Genomic DNA, 20,412 nt, shown 5'->3' on the forward strand with positions numbered 1-20,412 from the left:
TGTACTTTTTAAGCAATGCTGAAACATTCCCGACTAGGGCTGATGCCTGTATTTGATAACTGTCAAACTACGGTTAACAAGTTAAAATGTTTGCTACTACATTATTCTTCTTTTTGTGGTGCTAGCAAATTCTTATTTTCTGAATTTCTCACACACCTCTGCACTTCCTCTCAGCAGTTTGTATTCTCAGATCTCATACTTGCCCCGACTTCACTGTTTTTCCTCCAATGATTCTTCCAACCCGTGCTTCAAAAGCTCCCACACAGGTTCTCTTGCTACTTTCTAGACTGCACATATGAGATGCTCTTACTCTTAATTGCAGAGACCTTGTAAGGGGAAGATGACAGTTCCACTGTAACAGAGGGAGGTGGGATGCGCACGCACAGATACACGACTCTTCTTAAGTTGAAGCGATTGAGCAGACACGTTCAGCACAGCTCCCGAGCAGATCAGATTCCAGAGTAACTCAGAGTGTTCTGCACAGATTCATCGGGTGGCGAGTGCCACTGCCTTGGCTGAACAAAGCAGGCACACAAAGAACAGCTTACACTGTGCACTACTGGGTATACACAGCGCTCTGGTGTTTGGGTGCGCGCCTGACGAAAGAGAGCTAAAGATAAAAGAAAGCAAGCTGTGCACATAGACAACTGGCCTCAAACACTTCCATCTTTACACAAAACCCCTTTCTCCATTCTCTTTCACGGCTGGTATAAAGAAAAAACACGTATAAGGAAACTAGGGTATTATCTCCTTAATGCATGAGTTACAAAGTTAATTAACTTTGGTATTCATGCAGTGATGAGTATGAGGAACTTTCTGTGATCTCTGTATCTTGTTATCACAAAAGAAACTGCCTCATTTCAATCACTTTCAAATAGCGACTCCCTATATCCAAGGACAGATAGGGCCATCGGAAATACTCCTGCTAGTAATGCAGAGTTCTCAAAAAAGGCATCGTTTCCTCTCTCAAGGAAAACCTAATTCAAGCATTGTTCAGCTGGCCTTTCCACTGCAGTATATTAATTAAGACAAGTTCATCTGAGTGTCAGTTAGTGTCCAAGAGCAGAGAAGGAAGTAGTGGTAGTAGAAACAATAGTCTTTATCAGAACGTATTTTTAGGGTCTAACAAACACGCAAGACATCTTAGAAATATTTCCTGTTTACACAGAGCTGTACTATCTGTGTGCAATGATACACTGCACATCCTGAGGTTAGCTAGGAATCAGAAATATATGGAAGTTAAATAAGGCTACACGGGACAACGTTCCTTGGTAAGACATATTTCCTATTTTAAAATAAATTCTCTAACAGCAGGGAATTACAAAAAGTTACCCTTAGATGGAAATTACTTGATAGGAAATTTATATTAAAACATACAAAATTTAAAATACGAAGTAAAACAGCAGATTTTTCACAAAGACAGAAAAGACATCTCAAATCACACTAAAAAATTCACTGAAAAAGTGTAATTAGAAGAACCTGTTCTTAAAAATTAAGAAAACAATGTGAAGTGGCTCGAGCATTTTTACAAGGAAAATATCAAAACCTCCCTCAACAGGGAAGAGGGGATAGAGAATCCAAAGCAGAAGTCTATTTAATACTGGATTCATTTAAATAGAAAAAAAAAAATTAACGTGCTTTGCCCAAAAGAAAAAACAGCATTTGTCCTCGCCATTCTTTTGCAGTCCAAAGCCCTACTGCGTATGTTATTACTGACATACTTCCATTCTAAAATAGTTCTATCAGTGCATTAAACAAGAGCAAAGTTTCTTGGAGAAAGGTTATCATGCACAAATTAATCCTCCCCACCTGAACCAACGTGTTCATTCTCAAATTAATACAGGCCATGTAGACACTTCACTGCCAGGATTTATTTTAGTGGTACATGAAAACGCTTGAATATAAAAACATTTCCAGTGATTATAACATCCAATAAAGGTGCTTTATCAAAGATAAATTTCATCAGAAATTGCATCATTACAGGTCATGGAATAGTTTGAAAAGCTACCATAGGTAACAGTAGTATACAAAAGTGCCACTGTGTGCATAATACTCAAGAAAGAAGTATAGAGTTCTGTGCAGCATCCTACTAACACACAAGCAGATTCAATCACAGCTGCTGTGGGCATTTTCAGTGAAGTCCTGTGGTTCAAAGGATTAGTTTACAAAATGCAGCTTCTGTGTCCAGTGATCGAGAGGGTTATCAGCTCTCATACAACATTAGGGATCTTGAGTTTCTTGCCCATGTAAAGCGGCTGTATAGCTCCCCCTCTGAGCTGCTCACGAACAGCAGATGCACCCTGATCAGAAGAAACTGGATCTTGGTCCACAACAAATCGCCAGCTGTGGTCTGGAATTCAAAGACCACTGTTCCTTGAGCTCTCCACAGAATCTCCTTGCATGGAGTACAGTAATACAGTTCCACAAGTAAAATCAGAAACAGAGCACAACTCAAGAACTGCAAAAGTTCTTTGCAATTCGGTAGGGATTTGTCTGATGCCCTAATTGCCATGAAAAGTCACATATCTGAAAGATTTAGTGCAAAACAAATTCTTGTAAGACACGTACAAATGTGAAAACGGTTTCTATTCTTGTTCCAAAGTCTAACAGGAATGTACAAACTGTAAACCTCAAGGCAGTTTTAATCCGTGCAATGAACACAGTATCCTCTGAACCTGCCCTCACCACTTACAACTGGAAACAGTTCCCAACACCAAGCATTAAGCTGAGGTACTACTAACTAAAATTTACAGAAGCTAAGTGTTCTTAAACCCCACACTGCAACTACCTAACCAGTTAACCTACGTTATAGTTTCCACAGTATACAGAGACACCCGGACCGCAGACTTTATACAGTGAATGATATAAGCAAGTCATTGCAAAACAAATGTCATACCAAGGTCTTAACCTTTTATCTCAAAAGAATCTTGAGAAAGCTAAAGCTTTGAGAAAAAGAGCAAAAAGGAATTCACTCTGTTCTGAAGCAATACTCCAACATAAACACACCAACATCCTTCGCTTTGCTCTTTCACTTGAACCAAATTTTCTCTTTTCCATCCACAGTCAACATGACAGTGATTAGTAACTAACTCTACTTACCGTACACAGTAGGCAGCTCGAAGCTGCGTATCTAGAACATGGGAGACTCACGAGTGCTCTTTTCCAGCACCGCAGTCTGAGATTCTGTGGAATGTTGGTGCCTCTTCCAAACCTTTCCAAACATCTCCATTTCCTCATCAAGAAACAAAACCATTTCTGAAGCTAACTACCTTTGAGGTTTTTAAAGGTACATGATCTTTCTTATTCCATCTCCATCCTCAAGTGTACAGGATACATTAAGGTAGGTCTAAGCACCTCTAGAAAACAGAAATTTTGCAGACCAATTGGTTTAAATTGAAGAGATTTACAATTTTGGTAGCAGAGATTATGCCATAAGAAAAAACTTGTTCCACTGAAATTCCCCATTTACAATTCCCATCGTCTCTGTAGTAAGTGTAGCAACTACGTGGCAAGATGGTATCAGGGAAGTACTTAAATATGGATTTAGCTTTCTAAACTCAATGACAGCAAAAAACAATCGGGGTTAGGAACATGACCATTAGCTCTTTGCTAACAAGTGCTTCAAGTGCTATTGGTCTGCTCACCTATGATAAAGCATTTCTCAACTTAAGCAATTTCTTTCAGAAATCGTGGGATCCTGGTTAACTCTCAGCCAGGGACTAGCATAAAAGCAGTTTTATTTTACTTTTTTAAATCAGAGGGAGAAATGCATAGGCAAATTGATAAATCATTTTATAAAAGAAGAATTAAAAAAAAAAAAATCAGAAAAAGTGTGTTTTGATAAATGCATCTGCATCTGGAAAAACTAGAAATGGAAACTCCTACAAACAGTTATCAGTAAGGCATGAAAAAGAATGATGTACTACCAAAGGAGAATTTACACGTTCCAAAGATTTTGTTTTCATGTGACTTGTTGCCACATCTGTTTCCCAAAAGGTAATTAGCTTACATTTGAAAGTCAAATAAAATTTTAAAACAAGCTAACTAGCTGTATCTAATAAATAATTTTTTAAATAACTTCATTTAAACTCAAAATCTGAAAATCAATGATTAAGTGGTTACAGCATAGTAAATATTGTAAATAAAATATCCTCTACAAAAAAGGAGAAAGCCTAAAAATTTATTACAGATCGCGATTTACTTAGGTTAAATCATTATATTAGAAATGTCTATCACCTTAAAACATACAGCATTCATTAGGTGCTATTTTTACAGTTCTCATCCAGTGCAAGAGAGTTACTCTCCCTGTAACAATAAAAATATGTTTCCACAATAAATTATCTTCTGTGAGCTTACAAAGTTTCTGAACAATCCTACCTGTCTTAGTTGCACTGTCTTACTCCATCTTCTAAGAGTAAAAGCTTATAATCACTAAGACATAAAGAATCATCTAACTCCTGAACCAGGACCACTAAATGCCCTTTCTGCCTTCAGAACTCATCATGCGATTCCAGATTGTCAGGTTTCTGCATCCAACTGTTCTCTTCCTGTGTCAGATCCTTTCCTATTAACGTTCTGTTAGGCTGAATCTAGAAGACAGACAGCAGTTAATAAATTAACACATTCAGAAACACCGTGTTGCTCTATACTATCAATACACCATTATAAAAAGATGTCTTACATACTTGATAGGAACTGAGAACACTGAAAGTGATGCATCTATGCAGCAATTATGAATTAAAAAAAAAAAAAAAAATCTAGTAAAAAACCCACTAGACTGATACCAAAGCATTAAGTGTCATGCAAAAAGAAAGGCATATGGCGTGTTGTATCCACATACAACTGATAATCATCCTGCAGAGTCTGTGGTAGATCTTACACTCAAGAGACAAGTGAAATACTAGACTCTGCAATGTTTCTCACCAACATAGAAAGAAAATTATGAACAGTATCAGTGAGATATACCAGCCAGCCCAGCAACTTTCATTAGTGTATCCCCTAAGACAATAGAGTTTCACAGTCTTCTAAAACCCCTTCATTCAACAACAATGGAGAACTTCCATTTTAACTATTCTACAACACATTAGAACAGCCATTACAGCATGGAAAATTATGCACAAACATAATGATTTTGGCAAAAAATGCTTGTGTAGAAGAAGCAACGCTCAGTCACTTCATCTAGTCTGTGCAGGGTAAGTCATCCTTTCAGAAATTAAACAAAGCAGCCTGTTAAATAACTTGAGTTCCAGCTCCTTGTCTTTCCCAAATTCAAGTGACTAAATATACAGGAAGCACTTCTGTGCAAATCTACCACAGAATGGAACACGAAGAGTTCACTTACAATCTGTCAGAAACTTGGCAGCATTTAAGTTTATTTGAGTTCTCATCTTTACAGAAACTAGAGACCTAAGTGACAGAGCCTGGAGTTCCAAAAATGAAAGCCGAAAGAAACCTGTCTTATTTCATTACAACAATGTGTTGCCATAATAGCTACTCAGAGTCTTTTAACATATCAGCAAATTTTTTTATGGGATGTTAGCCAGCACATATCCTTTTTGCAATTACTTCTGCTGCCACTTCCCCCAGGATTAACACAGCTGCACACACCTACGTTCAGACACATATGAAAGCAAAAGACATAAAAATCACATCGACATTAAATAAAGCTTCCAAATATATTACCTGAAAAGGCTGGCTGATACCAACTATTGACTGCAAATTATTGCTATAATAACAAAGCAAAAATTCTCCTCCCATATCAGGTATTTCTGCAGCACTCATGTAAACCTGTCAACAAGAATAAGAATAGGCAATGGGCAATTTCCACAGAGAAAGAAGCTTACAAAACAGCAGTCTCTGCCATTCAGGACAGTAAATCAGTATTTACTATTTATAAGCAAGTTGTAAAGCATAAACTAAAAAGGATCAGGACAGAAATAACTCATGAAACTATCTGGAAACTAACTCAGGGAGGAAAAGTTAATATCTTTCACCTTGTGTGCAAGCTGACTTGGTTCAGCAAGAAGTGAGAAGAAACCTGGAGTTGTAAGGGAAGGGGCAAGGCCACACAAACAGCAGGGAGGGAGATGAACTGCAATAAGCTGTTCCACAAAACAGCAGAGCAAACCCACCACCTCAGGTCTGTACCAACCTAAAGACCCAATGGTTCCTAAGCTGCAGCCCACAGTATCCTGCTAAAACAACGTTCATAGTGCTTAGATTTCTAAGCTCAGTGATAGGAAACCATGGTATCAGAGAAATTTTGATATTCAGAATATTGATACAATTTGGGCTCTTGCTGCAAACTTGATGCTAACTTACAAAATCTTTATCAAGAAATAACTGCTTTCCATTGTTGTCTGGAAAATCTCATCCATCCTTGCACTCACTGTGTCTCCAAAATTACATTTGAATTTCTGTTTGTTCAGACAAATACCTCTGGAAACAGGTCATTTGTACTCAAAATAAGGTTGGTTTGTTCATTTGAAAACACTTCAGGTAATCACTATTAGGAAGCTATGTAACAGACAGCAGTTTTTAAACAGGGACCAAAATACTCAATAGCCAAAATGAAGAAAAGTCTAAGAAACCCTCATCTGTAGCTGTGTTAGATACCTGGAACTGTGTTAGTAACATTAGGTACTTACAACTGTAGTGAAAAAAAAAAAAAAAAAAAAAAAAAAAAAAATCACGCAATAACTTTATGACAATCACATTAAAAAATGGCCACTTATTTCAGTGGCAGAAATGGGACAAAAATATAAAATGACAGTAGTTTTTGGTACAATCAAAAGTCACTACAGGAATAAATTGCTTTTTCAGCAATTCCCTTAAGCAATATGATCACACCTAAGACAGTATGCTAGACTTCCTGAAAATTAGTAAGAATTAGCAAGAAGGATTTTAAACAATAATATCGCTCCCAATTAGCTTTCATTGGGAAAGAGGATACCCCCCCATAAGAGGAAGGGGATATGGAACAAATAGACCTTGAATGCTACTCTATGGGAAACTACATTAGAAAGAAATACAACTGGCTTACTTGTTTACTGTCTTTGTTAGAAGAAATTTCATCATCTTCTACCCAAGCATAAGTAACATAGTCATTCACATGCCTGAAAGCCACCTGCAAAGAAAGATGCAAACCATCAGCCTCCTGAAAGGAGCAAAAAAGACACTACATGGAAAACTCAAAGTTATGAGAGATGTTTACTACTTCACTGAAGTAATTAAAACATTTCACTTTTAGGATCAAAACATTTTGCACAAATCTTTTGTTTCTGAGAGGGTGCAAGTGCTCTGTTCTCTCATCCTTCCACTGACTTTTATTTTTGTTCTCTCTGCTGTATAAATCTTCTGAAGTGCAGGCATTGGGGGAGGACAATTCCTCTTCACAGCTTCTGCACCATTTTACTTAAATAAATCACCACATTATCTTTGCAGAGAATTTCAAGGGTGCGAAAGAGCTCACATGCTATGCAACTGAACTGTCAGCATACTGAAACTGATGGCAATCAAGAATACACCACTATTTCAGAGAGTTTTGCACTAGCAAGAATCACAATGTCCTATCACAAAAGACTATCAACTACCTCCTCCAGTCATACTCACCATCTTCATTAAAGAGCCATGATGCACTAACATTACCTTGAAGAGTCCAATCCAGTCCCAAGCACTGCTTGGGAGCTCAGGTGCTGCAGAGTAGCTGATTACAACATCATGTTCCGCGCTCCACTCACCCTCAGGATTCAGCGTGACCAGAGGATGTGATAGAAGAGGCTTCAACTAGACAAAAGAACAGAATTTAAAGTCAGTCAAGTCTGTCATTCTTTCAGTTATTCTTTTCAAGTGATTCTCTGCCACACCTGCTGTGGGACTCTTAACTGAATGGAAATAACCTGAAAGCAATTTTCTGCCTTTACTACAATCAGAACGAAACAGAGATTATGACTTACAAAGTTTAGAAAACCAGCTTCTGTAAGGCAACACTTAGTAAAACAAAGTTATTCTTAACAACATAACTGGGACAGCACCTCAAGCCCAAAAGTTCCTGTAACAGGTTTGTGATCGCTGATGCCATAGCTCATGTGACTGATATAGTTATTCAAAGTAACAGAAATTGTCTGTTCCTCTTCAGTGAATTTGTCTTCTTTTGATGCATGCTGGCAGAGATTTTTCACTCTCCAAAGAATTCTATCAGTCCATGCTGGCTTTCTTTTCTTCTCACTGCAAAAGCGTAAGATAAAAGTGAAATGCGAAGAGAAACAGTTGCCAAAAGCTAATAATACCGTGCAAAATCTACTCAAAGTTCAAAGACTGTCAGACACACATTAATAAAAGAAGGCAATCACATACAAGCTTCATTTTACAGCTCTGTTCAATACGCTTTACAAGCCAGGTTTCCTTCGTTTGAACTCAATGCCATTTACCACAGGTAAATTTCATAGGTTTCTGAAAGAGGAGTAAAATGAAGGGGAGAAGGGCATTTCAGTGGGTTAGTTGGCTTCATACAGGAAATGATACTTTCTCCTAAAATACTCCATAAAAACATGCAATAACATTGAGATAATACAGCAACTTCCCCAAGCTTCAAATGCACAGTTATTCTGAGAAATGGGGCATATAAACTTAAGGAAGATGTAGGAAGAGTCTGAATGATGTTTGAAATTATTCAAAACATTTGAGAACAAGTTTCTTTTTACAACAAAAAACGGACAAACTTAGGTAGCTTATACTACTCACAGGTGACACAGTAATGCTTTATTTAAAGTTCCTCTAAATTGTACTAGCCTGCATTTCAAGTTTGCAAGCTATTGCTGTCTCATAACAAAAGGCTTTAAAAATTCCATAATCAAGAAAGTTGTGTCTGCAACCTGCAACTGTGCTATAGATTAAACTGTAATTGTAAATCAGAGTTTCCTTTTATACCATATCAGTAACAACAGAAGACATGAGCCTTTCGTGGTTCTCTCTGTGGAGAAGAAGGGTGGAGGTGTGGAGGAAGACTTAACAGCAACTCTCTGTATGGATGTATCACTTCAAATTGAAATGGAGAAAAGATCATACCCTATGGAAGGGGAATTAGAATGGACTGGATTGGATTATAAAAGTTAATGAGCAGGATGTGCAAGGAAAACTGTCAGTTTAATAACTTTGAATATCAAAATCATCAGAAACTGGAAATGCCATTTAGTTCAATATTCAACATACTGTTGTTTTACCCCTTCCCATATACAAGCCTGACTCACCTTTAATAAGGTGGAAAGATTTTAAATGACTAAGGGGCCATATCCCACTTACTTCAGTAATTATATAAACCGACAGAAATCTTTATGAGCTGCCATAGGTCTGCTCTGCTGTGCAAGAAAATACCGAAAGAACAGCTTAAGTTAATACACTCACTATTTTACAGAAAACGGCATATTAGATAGGAAACAAAACCTCAAAATCCACACTGAAAAAGTATCAAAGATAACAAAATACTATGTGCTTCACATAAAGCACACTTTTCAGGGGGGCTTGCCTTGAGGTCTACTGATCACCCTCCATGTGACCAAAATACCTCTGCTAGCTCTAACAACAGCAGAACGCACACAGTATGAGCAAGCATACTTTTTGTTCTTTACATGAGCCAGTACAGACTATTAGGCTGTGAATCATTCTTACAATGTCTAGGCTTGGATTATTGTAAGTATTTTTTGTTCACTGGATTTCCCATTATGTCTCTTCACACTCAAGTAGGGAGCAAAAATGTCTTTGGAGCCAAATGAATAAACTTCCAATATTAAGTGCACAGCAGAGTAGATAACACTACAGCTTTCAGACAGGTTCAGAAAATCCCTGAAGAAAATCAGCTGTTATCTGATTTTCAAATATTTCACAAAAATCAAATCAAAAGCTCAGGAAGGAGCATTGTTTTGATTCTGAAATATTTACAAATCTATGAAATCCAAAAAGTTCTCGTCTTACTTAAACCAAAACAGGGACTTCTGCTCTCTGGAAGTAAAGAAAAATATCAGTACAAAACCCCTGTTTGGACAAGAACTTATCCTTCTGTTGAAACATAAGACTAATACTTAACAACAAACAGAGGAAAAAAGTGTCAGAGAAAAACACTGGAAACTTAAGCTACTCCATTTTCAACTTAAAATAATTTATAAAGACACGTTTATTACATTTATTTTCAAATACCAGCAATATCTAATGAAATGCTTAAGCAGAGAAGGAAAACAAAAATTGCAGACAATTACTCTTTTCCTTTTGCTCATTTCTGACAACCAATAGACACTTTTAGTATTAAAGAACTAAAAAGAAGTGGCTTAAACAAGCGCCAATTTATTCTGTTAATCTAGTCTTTGCACAAAGAAAGTTGGGTTGCTTCACTACTTCCCTCACGCAATCAGCAGACTCGGGCTTCTTCAGCCAGAAATACTCTTTTATTCAGTGAATAAATGTGAATACACTGAATGAGTCTAACAGAATAGCTCAATAGCCCCAGTTAACCAGTACATTCAGGAAACTCAAGTTTGCTTATGAAAGTGATATTTAGTCAAACACCGCATTCACTCTAATATTCCATGTCTAAACTCATCTTATTATGCTTTTACCTTGTATCATATACATCCGAATAAAGGTCAAACTTGTAGGTGGGTTTAAACTGCAGAGGACCCTCTATGAATTCCTGAAGAAATGGTTCCTTCTTTTTTGCCATATTTAACTGCAGAATTAAAAAGTAACTTTTAAAGATTATGTTTAAAAATCAGAGCTTAAAGGGCAACTGGAAATGGAGATGAGAAAGCGTCTTCCAAGAAGAATTCAACTTCTCAGTCAGCACAACATATTTGGAAAGGTAAATTCAGGAGTGCCTCTTGGTTACCGCCAGAACTCTTGACACGATCTCTTTAAAAGTTTTGCAGCAGTTCTACTCAAAACAAATTCCAGAATAAGCTTCTCTCAAATATAATTCTTAGGGGAGGAAAAAAGGAAGAGAAATGAAGGTGAGGAACAATTCACAAGCCGTGAAGTTCAAAGAAAGCTTCAAACATGAGCACTGTAAATGAGTAAGAAAGTAAACAAAAGCAGAAAAAGTTCACAATTCATTGGGGCTTCTGACTGCGAAGTGAGAGAGTGAACAGCTAGATCTGTCCCACCTCATGACTACTCTGAATTTGTGCTCTTTAATAGTAATTAGAAACTCAAGAGGTAATGTTAACTACCGTGTTGTGTTTGTATGCATTAAAAACAAACCAACCAACTAAACTCTCCAAACAGAGTAAGACAACATACCTGGTCCTTTTCCCACAGCAGATTGTAACGCTTGTTATTTATTGATTCTCGGACAAAATGTATGCCATAATCTGCTATCCGGAAGTTTAGATCTCCAAAACAGAAGAGAACGCTTAAAAAAAAAAAAAGAAGGGGGGGGGAGGCAAAAAAACAAGGAAGATTTATAGGAATCCATTAACACAAGGGAAGAATTCAATAGAATATAAAGCATTACACTAATGAGGTGTTCTAATCACTTATATTACTTAATCTGAACAGTTTAAACACAGACATTAAGTAGTTGCAGATAAGATTACACAGGGATAACCTGCTGCTAAACAAAAAATGTAAAGAAATTGAAATAGTAAATGAAGTCTGTTGCATTCTTGCCACTTGCTCATTATTGCCTGGGTATTAACTTCTCCTGAGTCTCCTAATGACTTACATCTCTATTAGAGACACATTTAGAATTAAATTTTAACAGTAGGTAAAATAATTCACAAAATTAATGACCTATACACCAGCTGGTTATGTTAATCCACTAACTCAGAGCTCTGGTTTGGTGCCTTGGGAAAGCAGGGATACATACCAGGTGTTCTATAGTTATTAGCAAAGAAAGTTATTGTTACGAAGCACTGGAGTGCATCATCAGCAATGTTTTAAACAACAGGAAAGCCAGTTTTTAAGTAAATTAACTTCTCTTTGAAAATCCCTACTTTCAAGGTTTTGTTCAGGGGCGGATACTCCAAACTTGATCTTAGGGAAACAAAACTTTTCTTCTAATGCCATTTGTAATTTCTTCTTAGAAGATGACAGCAAGTGATTTGGTACATGCCCATGCATGTAATCGAGAAAATGAAAAACATAAAATTGAAATATCAAACACTTATACTAAGGCAAGAAAAGTAATAATTCTGAAATTCACGTGTCCTACATTTTTACCTAATTTTAATGAATTCATTAACAATTAAAGTGATATTACATATCTATTCCAGATTTATCTATCCTGGCAGTTCTACAGGTATATATAAAAAAAATAAATTACCAAACTAAAATGTTTTTCTCAACCCTGTTTTAAATGGTTCTACTACCATCTTTAGACTCCAGCACATGGAAACAATGGAACATAGAAATAATTCCTGCAGAATTAAGGAACAAGAGCTCAATTAGTGGCCCAAATCAGGTTTTGGTGGTGTTTTTTTGGTTTTGTTTTTTTTTTTTTGTGAGACACCTGAGGGAAGTGTAATTCATATAGCTACAGAAATCATTGATCAAGGTTTTAAAGGCTGAGAAGCCCTTAGCCAGATTCTAAAACTTCAACAGGAATAAAACCAGCCCAAAACATAACACAAATCTCCTCAAAAAATCAAGGAAGATAAACATTTAATAGCAATCTAAAGGATTTTTGGTATAAACGGGCTTTAGCTTCCAAAGCTCTCCAGCACATCACATGTGCAGTACATATGCTAACAAATTTAATGTAATTCAAGACTGGAAGAGAACAGTCTTGCAAAATAGACTTCCATCTTTCAGGTTAGCTTTTCCTCCCAGGATCCAGGGTCAAGGCTGAAAACACATTTGAAATAAAAATGATGGATGAAAACTCCAAAACCCAAACTCTTCAGTGCATGAATTTACCATGCAACAGATAAAAAGAATACAGAGAGAATAGGGTCTGACCAACTCACTCGTGATCCAAGGTACTTGGAATATTCTCTCCTTCAAACTGCATTTCCAGAATTTTCTCGAAGTCATCCAGTCGCTGCTCTGTATTCTCCATGTGAGCTGGCAAGTGGCAGTTCATGAAACAAACTGTATGACCATAGAGGGACATGCGAACGGTGACTCCTCCTTTGTTCCCCTGGTACGAAAGATGCACAACATTCTCTGAAACTGCAGTCAACACCTGCAAACATAACTGTTACCACCACCTATACAGTTCTAAATCTTGCTATTTAAACTAATACAATTTCTTCCTACAGAAGTTGTTGCGTATCAGCTAATAAACTGGTAAAGTTATGGCCTGTGCATACAAGGTTCAAACGAGGGAGGTCTCACTGCTTGTCAGTTTATTAATTTTTAAGTAAACCATATATCCTCTCTCCCACCATGAAACCATTTAGAGGCACACCCCACCATAAGCGTAACCAAGGCAACCAGGCCTTCCTTACCCAGTATCCATACAGGCCCGTGCGTGTGTAGTGGGTATGAATGTCCCGTATGAAAGGCAGGTGGACGTGCTTCACAAAGAGCAGAAGCAGTAACCCCTGCATGCGAACGGAGGAGAGCTGGAAGAGATACGAGAGGGGCCACGGTCATTTCCAGGGAGGTATCTGGAATTCCTGGGGTCTAGTTTATAGGAGCTTTTAGGTGAAGAACAAATAGCTGAAGTCATGCAAGTCCCTTGCCAAGCCTGGCTTCAATACTGTGACACAGTAAACGCAGACGCATTTCAGGGCTGTAAAGAACGCATTCTTACGGTAGACTTGCTTATAAACAATTTTGATGAATCTCTCAACTAATTAAGATTAGTTGTAACGTTACAAATCTGAAGTTGACCTCAAAACATGTGTATTTGTCCAAACATCTTTAAAGACATTTCTTCTGCCTCACCAGTCTCTTGTTTCTACCTTTAAGCATCTTATTCATGAAGAACCAAACCCTTGATTTTTCACTTATATTCTTAACAGTGCACACCTACAAGTCCGCCAACAGGAGCAAGTTTTTCAAACTGCAACATCCTTTAGCATATAACTAATCATTCTAGATGCCATTAAAATGCCTAAAAAGCACAGCAGTTACTCCTAGGCATTTGCAAAAACAATGAGCTGCTAACAGCAGTAACTCTTGCCCGCAAGCCTGTAAAAGCTGATTTACCAAACACTTCCAAAGATACTTAGGGAGCAGGTAAGACACTGTTTAAGCTTTAAGATACTGGACTTTTTTTGTGGTTTGCTTTTTGTGTATGTGTGGAAGTAGTCTAATGAAGATGTTCTTCATTAAAAATTTACGAACTTTACAGTGTTCCTGGCATGAAACACAAAATTCCTTGTGTTTGTTTTAATGATAATGCTTCAATTTAAAATACAGACATTGAAATATACTAACTATAGTTCAATTTTATGCTGGACGAACTTAGAGAAAGACAACATTAGAATAAAATCTAAATCCTAAGAATAAAATCTGATACTAAGAATACACTGACTGTACAACTGCTGAGGAAGTACATGCCAGCCCAAAATTTAAAACAGAATTGCTCCTTTCTTTGCCTCCACATCTACACAATTGAATGATTTCAGAATATACGTTAACATTCTTGAACCCAACAAAATACTACGCAGTATACTGAAATAATGGATCTCAATTACCAGACAGAATCACAGGATGGTTTGGGTTGAAAGGGACCTTAAAGATCATCTAGTCCCAACCACCCCACCATGGGCAGGGACACCTTCCACTAGCCCAGGTTGCCCAAAGCCCCGTCCAACCTGGCCTTGAACCCTTCCAGGGAGGGGGCAGCCACAGCTTCTCTGGGCAACCTGTGCCAGGGCCTCACCATCCTCACAGGGAAGAATTTCTTCCTTACATCTAATCTAAATCTGCCCTCTGTCAGTTTAAAGCTGATGCGTAAATATTCATATCTAGATGATGCATAAATATTTCTATCTGATCAGACATTCTGTGTAACCACTATTCTCCTTTCCATAATTATGTCATGAGATACCAAGATCTTTCAGTCCCTTTATTATTTGCTACATTTCATGCCGCTGTGGGCCAGTCCCCAGACGCTTCTCAAGATCTGTATGAAACCTCTTCTCTCTGTAGGTCTTGGAACACCAAAACACAGTGGATGCCTCCTGTGCATCCACGTCCCACCAATACATACTGCCAAATCAAGCAAAAACCCTTCATAGAGGGGACATGATTCTGTTTATGGTGAAAGAACTGACTGACCCCAACCAACTTAACACTCTGAAACTGGACCCTGTTAGGGAAGGGACAGAATGCCCCAAGAATGACAACTACCCCTCCACACCCAACCTTGTCACAGGTCAGCAAAGAAGGGGTAATTGTTCCTCCCCTTCTCAGCCAAATTCCCAGCAGAAGCTCTCCTCACTGCCTGTTTTGATTTTGACGTGGCCTGACAGTCCCATCTTATTATTAGAGCTAATCAAGTCCTGCTGAAAACCATTAGGTGGCAGCATCCATTCATTAGTGTGTCCAAAGTGCCACATTTATAAATTAGAACTCAAAAGCAACCATGCATACCACTCGGAATTCTTTTTAACTGTCTGTATACAGGGCCTGAATGTCAGCCCACAGACAAATTTTGAACGTTCATCAGCAATGACTTACACTAGAATGAACAATGTTTTTTCTTCCTTTTTGTAATTCCCAATGGGTCCTTTGTTTTGTTTAGCTATGGTTAAAAGAATGGCACAACTACTGAGTCTGATTAGCATGCACATAACACAATCATCTCAGCAAAATCACCCTGAAATAATGCTTGGTTTAGAAAACCAATGCAACATTCAAAAGGCTTTTAGCATCTCTTTATTAGAGAAATTCAGGACATCCTACGTTTATTGCTTGCATTATTAAAAGAGCTAGTACTTTAGCTGATCTTATGGCCCAGATATTACAAAAAACCTTGTCACTTAAAACTACCATACAACGTTCTAAGTCTTCAAACAAAAATAAAGTCCTCAGAAAAATATATATACCCACTAAAATACTGGTTTACATATATACAATTTATTTTCACCTGCAAACAAGTTGGAAAAAAAAAAAAAGAAACAAACCTTACCAATCTTAACCAAAATCACAGCCATTGCTTGGGATATTTACAGTGAAAGCAAGTACTTAAGCAGACTACATTAGAAGCATCACAATACAGTTCCCCAGTATTGCACAGAGCAAAAAAATTTTCTACAAACAAGATAGAGATATTGTGGCCACAAGAAATATGCTGTCGAGTACAAGCTTACATTACATTTAATTTTAAATAATCTTCATTACTCTGTTCCTTGAGAATGTACTCTTACTACAACAGGAGTATTTTTTTATTCATTACCCGGTTCTGCAGCACTTACACGGGACACTGCCAGTATATCTGAACAACTTCTTGCTGTTTGTCATCTGAGCTGCAAAAGCATCAGAACTGCCCAGCTACTCCAAATGAGAAATGAAAAAACATATGTCCAATTTTTACTGCTAAAATTAAGGACATTATTATTGAGAAAAAATAAAATTGCCTTTATCAGCAAACCAGCAAAACGCAAGTGTGATGAAGAATCACTTTAACATATGTATACCTACGGAAGTGACTGACACATGCAAAAAACAGCATCAACTTATCTTTTATGGAGAGTTTGAGGGGAAAAAAAAATCTGAATGGAGCTGAGGAAGACATTTTCCTTCACTGCTGTGACACTTAAGAGATGTAAACAATTACCTTGATATATCCCAATGGGGACAATACAGTCATGAAAAAAATGCTCCATGGATCATCAAATGCCAAGTCGGACAGAAAATTTGTGATTCTTGAGTTCACCTCCTGTAAGCTGAATAGATCAAGATTACTCACACTGTATCACTTGGTTTTGTCAGAATTCATATAACCTTTGCAGAATACAGACCACAACATCCTAACAGACCTCTCTCAGCGTAAGTCAGAAATTTCTTGCTGTTCAGTTTCTCATTTACAAGCAATTTAACCCATCCACAGGTCTAACATCTAACACTGAGAAAAGCAAAGTTAAAGGAGCTTATATAAACCTGAAGACAGAGCTTAAGACAATGCTAGACTCAAGATATGTTATGACAAATAACCTATTATCAGGTCTTTAAAATTTCTAGAAAGTTTGGAAAACATGATGTCAGATTGTGCCTAATAAGCTTGCACTAACTTCTTTAAAACACGCTGAATTTTGGATAACTTTCATATCAAAATGAATATGCCTCTATGCGTCAACAAAGAAAACTGCAGCCAACAACTTTTTGTATGTTTAGCAAAAAGATATTCTGTATTTTGTCACAAAACAACAGCAGAAAGAAGATTCTCTTGCTAGAAATCATCTCTGTTCTAAGTCACTAACTCTAGTCTTCACCTTCTGTTAGCAATAATGTTAAACCATCTCCTAGGCAGTGATTCACATGGCACAGTCCTCCCAAAACAGACAGTAAGCTGTTGAGACTTCGCAGTTTTGCAATAAACTTACAAAGCAAGTTCGTTAATATATACGTACCCTATAACATACATATCCACAGTTGGGCCCAGTGAATTGAGCTGAAGTAAACTAGTGACATCAGGAGGTGGAGAAGCTGTGCCCACATTCCAGGTAACTAAGTGTAGTCTACAAACAAACAAACGAAAGTCACACAAAACCAATGCTAAAATTGAAACGTCAACAGGTAACCAACCTTAAGAGCATCTAATTTCCCCACAGAATTTCTGTCTAGAGAAAACAAAAATTTTCTGTCACTTTTCATCAATCAGAAATCTATTTATTAGCTAGCATTAAAAAGAAACCCCACCACCACCACAAAACCAATCAATTAGAGGGAACAAAACCTGAATTCTTGCCACTTATCCTTCAGCTTTTTCCCCCAGATACGGAAAGCTTCATCTAGCGTGCGAGACACTTCTTCATGAATTTCATCATCCGAGCTGATGTCCTCTACACAAGCCATAAGCTGGGCTACTCGCTGACGGAGCTGCAAGCGGCCACTGGACCCCGTGCTGCTGAAACTTGCAGACCGGCTGCGGAAGCTGTGCAGGCTTTCCACATCGTTTAGGGAGAGGGCTGATGAATCTTGAAATGCATCTTCACTACTGAAGGATGCCATTTGCTCAAAAGACAAGAATAACTACACTCTGAAGGACTAGCCCATTAAAATCCTAAGTATAAACGAAACAGATGGCTAAGGGTCTTCCAGATCAAATTTTCACTTGTTGGAAATTCAGCATTGCTTCAGCAACACAAAAGGACAAATGTAGATGCAGCAACGCTGAAAAAACCTGTAGCGTTACCACCACATTCACTGGGTTGTTACAAAAGCTGCAATCCCATCCTACCTCACACAGTGAATTGTTTCTTCATAATAGATTTAATGTGGTTAATTCTATAAGCTCAAGATTTAAAAGAATTTATTGTTGATTTGAATCAATCATGTGCCTCTATCTGTAGGCTAGTAGGAACATAATCTCCAGCTCCCAAACACACAAAACCACCGTTTTGACCAAAACTAAGCAAAGCTGCTGCTCCTCGAGCACTGTCAGAAACAGTTACGTGTCATAGGACTTGCCTATTGTTTCTTTGCAAGACGGTAATTTCAATATCAGAGCTTCTAAAAAGGGATTTATTTTACTGTCAGTCTCATTACAGGTCAGACAGACTTAAAAAATAACAGGCTGTTAATTTTCCATTCATTTTAGGGTCCTATAAGGACCTTATAAACACTGACAGTTAGTGAATCCCACCAGTACACCCATTGTTAGGGCCGTATTTTTATCCCCAATCAACTGCCTGCTGAAGGTGACACACAATGTATATGAAAGAGCTGGAAAGTGACCTTGCATACCAGACTAAAATGATCCGTAATTTCTCTCACCAATAGTTTCTCTCTGTAAGACTACACTGAAGTCAGCCAAAAGCTATTAAAAAAAAAAGAGAAAAGGGTATGTATGCTGCAGATCTAATTCTGGCATCAGAGATGTATCACTTGGGAACACTCTCCAGTTACTAATTCTTAAGACAATTATCTGATTAAACAAAACTGAAATAATATTGAAGTCATCAGTCATGACTGACAGAAATTAAATTCCTCAAAGTGCCCAGTATCCACACTACTGATAAGAACACAGGAAAGACTGCAGTGCTAGCATTTACACCAAAGGAAATAATACTTGTAAAAATTTCAAGAACATCCTCAACAATTCAGTTTCACTGCAGGTTATGACCATGTCTGCAGGAAAAACTTAAAAGTGAGGAATGTACGTGCATCTGCAAAGCAAATAACCTACAGCATTATGCAGTCCCGAAGGTCTGCTGATGCTCCGACTACTTCACAAGGCCGTACAAGTACTGCCCACAGCAAGCAGGGAAAACTAGAGTGACACCAATTTTCATCTGATGCCACAAAGACAGCCTTTACCAAAGGGAGGAGGACACTGCTCAAACTATTCTGGAAGCTTTCAGTACCACTAGAGTACAGTCTCCAGTACGCCTCCTACAAACATTCCTAAATACAAGCAAACTACTGAAGACATCATTTAGCATCACTAACTCCTGAAATGATTCAATAGCTGAGAATTTTTTAGGGACGTAGTATTTATAACACTGCCATGACTTTTAAGATCTTTGAGCAAGTGTTAAGTGTTCGTTGGATTGGGTTTTTTTAAATTTTCCTGTTATAGACAGCTACTTAACCACCCTTTCAGTAGATTTCTCTAGTGAACCAAGCCCACAGTGCAAGACACCGCAACTTATCACCACAGAAGACACATCGCGAAAACACCGTAAAAGCAGAAACCAAAGACTCATTCAAGTTCCCTCCTCCACAAAAAGCAACAAATTTGAGAGACTAGATATATTAATAGCAAGCGCGGTAAATCTTGCCCTCGTTAAATGTAAGTAGGTCTCGGGAAAGTCCTAAGGACCCGAACAATACTCAATAAGCCTCCCTGAAACGACTTCAGTAGCGACGCTTCCAAATCAGAAAATCAGCTTTTCTTCTCTATTTCCTATGACTACGTAACATCGCCAATTAGTGTAACTCCCTGTTAATAAGCAGAAACACAAGTTTCGCTAATTCTGAGTTAATTACGTAACGACTGAGCCACTTTTCTCCCGTCCTCGGCAAAGCCGCCCTCAGACCCGCGCCTCACGCCGAGCCGCCCCTCCACCCCCAACCGCTCACCTCAGCTCCCTCACGGCACCGCGGTGCGCCGGGCCCGCCGGCTCCATCCCCAGGGTTCTAGTCGGGAAGCGCTGCGAAGGGGACAGCAGGGGGACAGCAGAGGCCCCGGCCCGGCCCCGACTCGCCCGGCCTTGCCTGGCCTCACCCGGCGCGGCCCGCGGCCTCTTCGCTCCCCTCAGCCGCGACGCGCCGGCAGCGCCCCGCCCCATTGGCCGGCGGGTCGGG

General features: G+C 38.3%; 1 protein-coding gene across 6 annotated transcripts; it reads right to left on the bottom strand.

The window, feature by feature from the left end:
- Nucleotides 1–1,851: 1,851 nt before the first annotated feature.
- Nucleotides 1,852–20,395, bottom strand: INPP5K (inositol polyphosphate-5-phosphatase K). 6 transcript variants are annotated; one of them, XM_074889944.1, is made up of 13 exons: nucleotides 20,188–20,395; nucleotides 17,514–17,621; nucleotides 16,721–16,829; nucleotides 13,437–13,553; nucleotides 12,954–13,126; nucleotides 11,287–11,398; nucleotides 10,608–10,717; nucleotides 9,970–9,996; nucleotides 8,034–8,226; nucleotides 7,648–7,785; nucleotides 7,043–7,126; nucleotides 5,683–5,787; nucleotides 1,852–4,589 (listed from the first exon to the last, which is right to left on the bottom strand). In XM_074889944.1, exons 1-13 carry the CDS (start codon nucleotides 20,232–20,234, stop codon nucleotides 4,491–4,493), a joined length of 1,422 nt encoding a protein of 473 aa, XP_074746045.1. In that variant the 5' UTR covers nucleotides 20,235–20,395; the 3' UTR covers nucleotides 1,852–4,490. The 6 variants fall into 6 exon arrangements, with proteins under 6 accessions (XP_074746045.1, XP_074746044.1, XP_074746041.1 ...); XM_074889943.1 differs by having other exon boundaries at nucleotides 12,954–13,171; XM_074889940.1 differs by lacking the exon at nucleotides 20,188–20,395 and adding an exon at nucleotides 17,840–20,169.
- Between the last annotated feature and the right edge of the window lie 17 nt (nucleotides 20,396–20,412).

The sequence above is a fragment of the Strix uralensis genome, chromosome 20, assembly GCF_047716275.1.
Source record: "Strix uralensis isolate ZFMK-TIS-50842 chromosome 20, bStrUra1, whole genome shotgun sequence".
Lineage (NCBI taxonomy): Eukaryota > Metazoa > Chordata > Aves > Strigiformes > Strigidae > Strix > Strix uralensis.